General features: G+C 48.3%; 1 protein-coding gene across 1 annotated transcript; it reads left to right on the top strand.

Moving 5' to 3' along the window:
• Positions 1–899: 899 nt before the first annotated feature.
• On the top strand, positions 900–2,842 carry LOC103631109 (uncharacterized). Its single transcript, XM_008652106.2, has 3 exons — positions 900–974; positions 1,072–1,500; positions 1,571–2,842. Exons 1-3 carry the CDS (start codon positions 906–908, stop codon positions 2,747–2,749), a joined length of 1,677 nt encoding a protein of 558 aa, XP_008650328.2. The 5' UTR covers positions 900–905; the 3' UTR covers positions 2,750–2,842.
• Positions 2,843–9,327: the final 6,485 nt, after the last annotated feature.

The following is a 9,327-nucleotide window of genomic DNA, read 5'->3' as shown; positions in this document are numbered from 1 at the left end:
GCGCTTTCTACCTTTACGTGAGGGGCCTAGGCTCTTATCTGCCATGTGCCCTAAGGTGTGAGGGCCCTTGGTGGCTTTGCTCTCAAGGTGCCCTAGGGCACGAGGGGTGCATGTGACTTATCCATCTTGTGCCCTGAGCGTGAGGGTCCTCAAGGCTTTGTTCGCTAGGTGGCTCAGGGCATGAGAGGCCTAAAGGTTTTATATGTTCCATGGCAGAAGGCATGAGAGGCCATAGAGGTTTCACTCACTAGGTATTCTAGGTGCGAGGGGTCTGAAGACCTTATTCGTCATGTGCTCCGGGCGACGAGGGACCCGAGGATCTTATCTATCATGTGCCCCTTGGTGCATGGGGCCTCGGAGGCTTCATTCTTTAGGTGCCCTAGGCCATGAAGGCCCTACCGTGGTTTTATTTGTGAGCTTGATTTCATGGTTTTGACACTTGTGGAGCCAAGGAAACCAAGTTGGTAGTTGCCCTAAAGAATGTGGATCCCTCTGTCTAAGAGGGGCTCTGAACATGGCCCTATTTAAATATAGAGCTTGGGAACCATAAACACCCTCCAGCAGTGGTGCTATTTTATAAAACAAATCATCAAAAGATTGTAAGGCTATGTTTCTTAGATCCTTAATATAGTACCCATATATTGAAGTCCTACCATCATTTTCTTTTAATCTACGACTATTTATTTTCTAATAACATGATTTATTTTCTAAATTGCATTATTTCTATTGGGAGCCTAAATACTCTAAATATATATGGTTCTATTTAAGTTTTTAGAACTTTATTTTAGAGTTCTCGTTGGAGATGCTGATAGTGTAATGCCTTTCCCTATGTGCCGACTCAGTATAATATGCGCTCCTTGTCGGGAATGCGAGCTCTAGTATGCGCTTGTTTCATGCAGAAGAAAATGGAGACGACGGCAGTGGCAGCTCCAATGACGTGGCTCCTTTTGACACTTCTGCTTTCTCTCTCAGCGGTTTAACTTTTTCCTTCTTCCTTTGATTTTTTTTTTTGTCCTGGGATTGATGGCACCTATCTTGACGATGAATCATCTACGCATACATGTGCCGCAGGCCACCGCCGCCGCGGAGACGGTGAGAGTGATCACCACCCCCGTCTTCCCCCACATCCCTCGACTTCAGGCAAGCAAGGACTTCCAGGTGCTGGTGCGCATAGAGGCGCCACCGGCGGCGCAGCCGCATAGGCGCGTCCCCGTCGACATCGCCGTGGTGCTCGACGTGGGCGGCAGCACCGGCACCGGTACCGGTACCGGTACCGGCACGACGAGGCTGGACGCAGTGAAGAAGGCGGTCAAGTTTATCATCAGGCAGATCCACGACGACGACCGTCTCGCCGTCGTCGGGCCGTCCAACTATCGGCTAGTCACCGGGTTCCTGAACACCCACGATGCCCGACGAAATGTCGAGAAATCCGTCGACCAGCTGGAGCCCCGTGGCGAGTTCACGTCTGGGTCTGGCGCCGGCTTGGAGGAGGCCATCAAGGTACCCGCAGAGCGTGCGACGTTTCGTCATTTTCAATTCACAACTGCTGTCTTAACAACTGGAATTTCAGATCCTGGAGAGGCTACCGACGTCGGCAAGCCGGAGCAGCCGCGCGCGCTTCGTCATCTTGGTGACGGACACGGCAGTGGCAGAGAGCGGCAGCAGATTCATCAGCAAGCTGCCGCGCGACTTCATGCTCCCAGTGCACACGTTCGGGCTCGGCGCGGCCCACGACCCCAGGGCGCTGTTCTACATCGCCAGTGAATCCCATGGCACCTACTCCTTCGTGGACGACCAGAACACGGACGGCATCACTGGCGCCATCGCCGTCTGCCTCAGCGGGCTCAAGGACGTGGTCGCCGTCGGCACGCGCGTCCGCGTCGAGGCGCCCGTCGGGAGCGGGGTCACGATCGAGGGGATCCAGTCGGGGGGATACAGCAGGACCAGAGACGACAAGACGTACGGCGAGGTCGCCCTCGGCGTCCTTTACGCCGGCGAGGTGAAGAGCTTCATCGTCCACCTCAGCGTGCCTGCTCTTTCTTCGACGTCGGCCGTCGTTGCCGGCGGCTGCGACGAGCAACAGCTGCTCACCGCCAGCTTCGTCGGCCACTACACCGCCAGCGCTGCGGCTCCAGATCCTCCAAGTCCAATGGTGACCCAGGCAATCTTGTACGTGCAAAGGCCGCCGCCGGAAGCCTTCGACGTCGCCTCCGGCGGCGCCCTGCAGAGAGTCCCCGTCCCCGTGGTATTAAACCACATCGCTCGGTTCGACGTGCTGGAGATGGTGGCCACCTTCGTCGACACCGACATCATCTGGCGGCTTAGCTCCATCGTCACCTCCGAAGTGGCGACGAAGCTGCGGATCCAGTGGGATAAGTTCCTGCAGGCGCGGCAGTTCTGGAGCGGCCTGGACCTGGGAGTCCTCAACGCCGAGGTCAGAAAGATGGTGAGCATCCTAGAAGCAGCGGGAAGCAGCGGCTCGTCGACGTCGCAATCCACGGCGACGGCCTACATGCTGTCGTGGCTGTCGAGCTACCAGATGCAGCGGCCGACGGCCATGGGATCCCCGGGCAGCGTCGCGTCCGCTTTCGTCACCGTGAACATGCAGCTCACGCTGCAGCAGACGACCATCGTCCCCACCGCTGCTCCACTATGTATCTGCCATGAAATTTCCAATTTTTACATATTAGAGCTTGTTGTATCTTTGGCATGTTTGTTTGTTTTTGTTTTGGTGGTAGCCTCCGGCTGATTCGATGTCGTGGTGTTGCAGTTGGACCGACGCTAGGTTTCAAAGGTTTTTTTTAGGATGTTTAAAAATCTGTCTCAAATATAATGAAAATAAAAAAAATGACACACTTGAACATAATAGGATGGTCTTATGGGTTGCATTACATTTATGTTTACGTTTGCTATATGCTTATATTCTTGATTCGGTTGTGTGGCAGATTATAATCTTGTTTTGTTTGGTAGTATGCTGTCGCCGAGGAGCACTCGGGTCGCTAACTGCGGTGATGGTAGAGGCCGATGTCGTGGTCATAAAATGATCACCTTGTTAGTCACGAGCTAGTGGTTGAGAAAAATGTGGTTATATATGGCCGTAGCCCGTAGATCAGTTACTGGCTGGAGCTACTACAGATGTTATTCATGATGCACTACCGGAATCTGTGCCTTTACCGAGTGCCAGAATCTTTGTCGATTGTTTTTTGTCGGGAATTCGACAAAAAAGCCTTTACCGAGAGCCGCACTCGGCAAAGTCCTGCACTCGGTAACGCGCTCGTTTGTCGAGTGCAGGACACTCGGTAAAGAAGTCTATGCCGAGAGCCGAACACTCGGCGAAGACGGTGCTCGACAAAGAGCCGTCAGCTGCCGTCTAAAGCAGACGACCGTTACCGAGGATCAAGAGTTGGCACTCGGCAATGAGGATTCTTTGCCAAGTGTGAGCCAGCTGATACTCGGCAAAGACCTCTTTACCGAGTGCCTATTTTGGGCACTCGGCAAAATATATTTTTATTTTTTTGTTTTTGTTAACCAAACTTTTTATGATATGTTCCTACACTATGTAGACCTACGTGTACCATTTTGGGATAATTATAACCGTGTTTTCAATAGTCAGTAGATTTAGTTCGTTTATTTGAATTTTTTCGAAAAATTCAGATTTGAACTGCAAGTCACTCGAAACTTGGAAAACCGTGCATGCAAAAATGATACACATGCTATTTAGCACAAGTTACGACCGATTTCAGGAGCGGACCAGAAACTTCGAGCAACATGCTCACTAAACATGGCCGTGAACTTGCCATCCACATGTTTAAAAATTGCATAAAACACAAACAATGTCAGAAAATCATGAAACTTGTCCACGTGTCATGATATCATATATAGAGGCTATGATAAAAATTTGATAAAGTTTCGAGAAAGTTGTGACGCACTATGTGTGCAAACCTAAGAGATCCACATTGAAACTCTATGATTTCATGTGTAGATCTCTTAGGTTTCTACACATAGTGCGTCACAGTTTTCTCGAAATTTTCTCAAATTTTTATTACAGCCTCTGTATATGATATCATGACACGTGGACAAGTTTAATGATTTTCTGACTTTGTTTGTGTTTTATACAAATTTTAAACATGTGGATGGCAAGTTCACGGCCATGTTTAGTGAGCATGTTGCTCGAAGTTTCCGGTCCGCTCCTGAAATCGATCGTAACTTGTGCTAAAGAGAATGAATATCATTTTTTCATACACGGTTTTCCAAATTTCGAGTGACTTGCAGTTCAAATCTAAATTATCCAAGAAAAATCCATCAAACGAACTAAATCTACTGGCTATTGAAAACACTGTTATAATTGTGCCAAAATGGTACATGTAGGTCTACATAGTGTAGGAACACACCACAAAAAGTTTAGTAAGGGAAAAGAAAAAAAATAGAAATATGCTTTGCCGAGTGTCTAAAGGTGACACTCAGCAAAGAAGGTCTTTGCCGAGTGTCCAATGTGGGGCACTCGGCAAAGATCCTAAATACATAATTTGTCGAGTGCCTGTCAGTAGGCACTCGACAAAGACCTGTTTGCCGAGTGCCGGCGATCTGGCACTTGGCAAAGACTATTTTTAAATTAAAAAAAGCCTTTGCCGAGTGTCCGCGGTGTGGCACTCGGCAAAGAACTAAAACATAACGTACCCGAGGCCCTTCTCCTTCTCCTTCTCACTCACTCACTCGCCGCCGCTGCTCCCCACCGTCGCTCCCCGCCGTCGATGCCGCCACTCCCTGCGCTCGGCCACACCCGCCGCCGCTCCTCGTCGTTGTGGCCCCTCCCCGCCGTGCCTCCCCGCGACACCAGCGCTGCCCCCACGCCCCGCCCCCACGCGCACCACCGCCGCCAGGCCCCCGCTACACGCACCATCGCCGGCCCCACGCGCACCACCACCGCCAGAGGCTGCCTCCTCGCGCGCCGCCACCGCCGCCCGGCCACGCCACGCGTACCATCGTCGCCCCCACGCGACCCACGCCCGACCCCGACGATCTTCACTATCTAGGTATGAATTTATTATGTGTCAATTTTTATTTATTATTGATTAAATGATAGAATGTATAAATCATGTAAATTTTGAATGATATGATATTTAAATCATGTAAGTTAGGTTATAGTCTCGTTGAAAATTTGTGAATGAAATATGTAAATCGTGTCGTTGAATTATGCGTACTATAGTCTCATGGATTGAACATATATATATATATATATATATATATATATATATATATATATATATATATATATATATATATATATATATATATATATATATATATGTGTGTGTGTGTGTGTGTGTGTGTGTGTGTGTGTGTGTGTGTGTGATTGCCGGCCATCGTGCCGTTGAATTATGCGTGTATATCAGCCATCGTGCTGATAGTTTTATTTGCAGGATTTCGAAACCTCCCCGTGCAGGGGAGGTGCTGCCGAAATTTTCTATTGCTAGGCTTCTGTTAGAGGATGGAGGACCGTGAGTGGATGTACACGAGCCGTAGAGGAAGGAACGATGTCACCCCTGAATGGATTAGAAAGACCGATGATTTCGTGGAACGATCATATGGCGAAGCTGCTAAAGGAGCGAGTCTAGTCCCATGCCCGTGCAACAAATGTGCCAACCGGAAAAGAAAACCAAAGAAGACCATGGTAGAACATATTTGGAAGAATGGATTTACGCCGGGCTATACTCGGTGGATCTTTCATGGTGAAGCGCATCGTACGAGAGAGGAAGTGTTGAGACAACGTGTCGAGGATTATGACGAGGATGCGGGGGTAGCGGATATGTTGAACGACTATTAGGAGGCACAATACACGGGAGGATGTATGGATGACGAGCCAGAGCCGACTGCAAAGGCGTTCTATGACATGTTTGATGCAGCACAGAAGCCCCTTCACGGCCAGACAAAGGTTTCTCAACTGGTTGTCATTGGGCGTGTAATGGCTTTCAAGTCGCAGTACAACATGAGTAGATACGCATTCGATGGCTTGTTGACGGTTATTGGGAGTTTGCTTCCAAATGATCATGTTCTGCCAAAGAGCATGTACGAGGCACAGAAACTCCTTCGTGCACTCAATATGACGTATGAGCAGATTCATGCTTGTCCGAAGGGCTGCGTGCTATTTAGGAAAGAATACGTTGAGGCAAAGTACTGTCCCAGGTGTAAATCGTCTAGGTTCATGGAGGTAGACTATGGTGATGGACAGAAGAGGCAGCTCGACATCCCCTTGACAATCCTACGACACCTTTCGTTCATTTCGAGGATCCAGTGTTTGTACATGACAGAGGAATCCGCGAAACAGATGACATGGCACAAAAATGGAAAACGACACAATCCTGACAAGATGATGCACACATCTGATGGTGAAGCATGGAACCACTTTGATGCTATTCACCGTGAAAAGCCGAAGAGGCTCGTAATGTACGTGTTGCGCTGGCCACAGATGGGTCAATCCCTATGGAATGAGCGCTGCCCCGTACACATGTTGGCCCGTGTTTGTTATCCCAATCAATCTCCCCCTGGTGTGTGCTTTCAAAGGCAGAATATATTCATGTCGTTGATAATTCCCGGACACCCGGGGAATAAAATGGGCGTGTACATGGAGCCTTTGATCGATGAATTGGTACGTGCCTGGGAGGAAGGGGTATGGACGTATGACCGAGCTACGAAGACAAACTTCAGAATGCATGTTTGGTACCAGTACTCCATGCATGACTTACCGGCGTATGGGCTATTCTGCGCCTGGTGTGTTCACGGTAAGTTCCCATGCCCAGTTTGCAAGGAAGCTCTCAGGTTCATTTGGTTGAAAAAGGGTGGCAAATATTCGTGCTTCGATAAACATCAACAATTTCTCCCTCCTAACCATCCTTTCCGCCTAGACATCAAGAACTTTACAAAAGGTGTCGTAGTGACAGACCGCCCACCTGCAACGATGACTGGTGCCGAAATTCGTCAACAGATAGATGGGCGTGTGGCCAATATAGAAGGTGGTTTTGTGGGATATGGTGAGCAGCATATGTGGACACATAAGTCTGGCTTGACTCGGCTCCCCTATTATGACGACCTGCTCCTTCCACACAACATTGATGTGATGCACACTGAAAAGAATGTTGTTGAGGCACTATGGGCAACAATTATGGACATTCCTGATAAGTCAAAGGATAACGTAAAGGCAAGAGTGGATCTGGCAGTGTTATGTGATAGACCAAACCAAGAGATGAAGCCGCCAAGTGGTGGAAAGACATAGAGAAGGCCTAAGGCCGATTTCGTCCTAAGCAGGGCCAGAGGAAAGAAGTACTTCAGTGGATCAAGATGTTGATGTTCTCTGATGGGTATGTAGCTAACCTAAGTAGGGGGTGAACTTATCTACTATGCGAGTCTTAGGGATGAAGAGTCATGACTTCCACATATGGATTGAATGGATTCTTCCTGCGATGGTTTGAGGCTATGTCCTGAGCATGTCTGGCTAGCGCTTTCAGAGTTGAGCTATTTCTTCTGTCAGCTTTGTGCAAAAGAGTTATCTCAGACCGTGGTTGCAGACATGGAAAGATTGGCACCTGTGTTACTTTGTAAGCTTGAGAAGATATTTCCACCCGGCTTCTTTAATCCAATGCAGCATTTGATTCTTCATCTCCCCTATGAGGCACGAATGGGGGGGCTCGTGTAGGGACGTTGGTGCTATCCAATCGAGAGATGTCTAAAGACTATTCAAAAGAAATGTAGAAATAAATGCAAAATTGAGGCTTCCATTGCAGAGGCATACATTCTAGACGAGGTGTCAAACTTCACAACAACTTATTATGGTGACAAACTGCCGAGCGTGCATAATCCACCCCCTCGTTACAATGATGGCGACAATGAATCAAACCTTAGCATATTTTGAGGCCAACTTGGAAGCACAAGTGGCTCGACCACCAAGACCCTGACACATGAAGAGTGGCAGCATATCATGCTATATGTATTGACCAACCTTGAAGAGGTGATGCCATACATGGAACAATTTCTTCATGAATTCTAGCGTCGATCAAGGGACCCCACTCCACTGGAATATGACACTCTTCTTAGAAAGGGTGCGAGAAATGGGTTGCCTGATTTCATTTCCTGATTCAAACGTAAGGTACGTGCTTAGTTTGTCAAAGAGATCCGTCTATGAACTCAATTTAGCGTCTTTTAACTTGCGAATACTTGCAGGGCCAAAGAGATCCGTCTATGAGTGTCGAGTTGAGACAAGTAGCCAACGACTTTGCTTATAGGGTCAAGAAATATTCTGGGTATGACGTCAATGGATACCGTTTTCGCACAATAAACTACGACCAAAGTTGGCCCAATGGCGGAGTGGGAGGTGGAGCGGGAGGCTCGCCTGGCAGATCATCAGAGGATGGCAGAGATGTTCCAGTACATGCAGAGCCTTGGCGCCGCACAGGGTTTTGCTCCGCCACCTCCATTGTTCCCTGTAGTTGACCTTGCTCTGTTCCATACTCTTGTGAGTATCAAAATTGTAGTTAGATGTTGGTAATGCATCTGATATAACACATGCAATCTCTTATCTGTGCAGGCCAATCTGGGGCGGCATCCAACAACCCTCATGAAGCGTACAACCCAACGCAGCACCAGTCCAACCGCCGACCTCAATGAGAGTTATGTTTTTAGTGTTTAGACTAAAAAACTTATGTTGAATACTTATGTCAGAGCTTTAGACTTATGTGTTCATACTTCTGAAGTTGTGTTGATACTTCTAAACTTGTGTTGATACTGTTTGTGTTGAGAACTTCTGAACTTATGTTTGTATATTAATGTTTGTGTTGGATATTTATGTTTGTGATGATCTGTGATGTATATATGTGATATCTGTGAAATATCTTTTGTTTGTTTGGATGGAATAGTAAAAACAAATAAAAAAGGTGTGTACTGGTCACTTTGCCGAGTGTGACACTCGGCAAAGAGGTACTTTGCCGAGTGTCAGGACCATAGCACTCGGCAAAGAACCAAGACCTGGCACCAGTATAGGTTCTTTGCCGAGTGTAGTGGCCCTAGCACTCAGTAAAGAGGCACGCTTTGCCGAGTGCCATATAAAGCACTCGGCAAAGAACCTGACATGGGGACCCGATGACGGATTCTTTGCCGAGTGCTGGCCGGCAGACACTCGGCAAAGGTAACTTCTTTGCTGAGTGTATTAGGATACACTCGGCAAAGGTAACTCCTTTGTCGAGTTTCACCTAGGACACTCGGCAAAGACGCCATCGCCATCACCCCGGCGCTGTGACGGCGGCTTTTCTTTGCCGAGTACTTCTTAGCACTCGGCAA

The sequence above is a fragment of the Zea mays genome, chromosome 6 (assembly GCF_902167145.1).
Source record: "Zea mays cultivar B73 chromosome 6, Zm-B73-REFERENCE-NAM-5.0, whole genome shotgun sequence".
In the NCBI taxonomy this organism is placed as follows: domain Eukaryota; kingdom Viridiplantae; phylum Streptophyta; class Magnoliopsida; order Poales; family Poaceae; genus Zea; species Zea mays.
Note: the sequence above shows the minus strand (reverse complement) of the source record. Positions and strands in the feature narration are given on the sequence as shown.

What these genes read in the sequence shown, in the direction of transcription:
- LOC103631109 (XM_008652106.2), top strand. Translation starts at nt 906, where the DNA reads ATGGAGACGACGGCAGTGGCAGCTCCAATGACGTGGCTCCTTTTGACA. An exon ending in TTCTGCTTTCTCTCTCAGCG is followed by an intron (nt 975 to 1,071) that starts GTTTAACTTTTT and finishes CATGTGCCGCAG; the next exon opens with GCCACCGCCGCCGCGGAGAC. An exon ending in GCTTGGAGGAGGCCATCAAG is followed by an intron (nt 1,501 to 1,570) that starts GTACCCGCAGAG and finishes CTGGAATTTCAG; the next exon opens with ATCCTGGAGAGGCTACCGAC.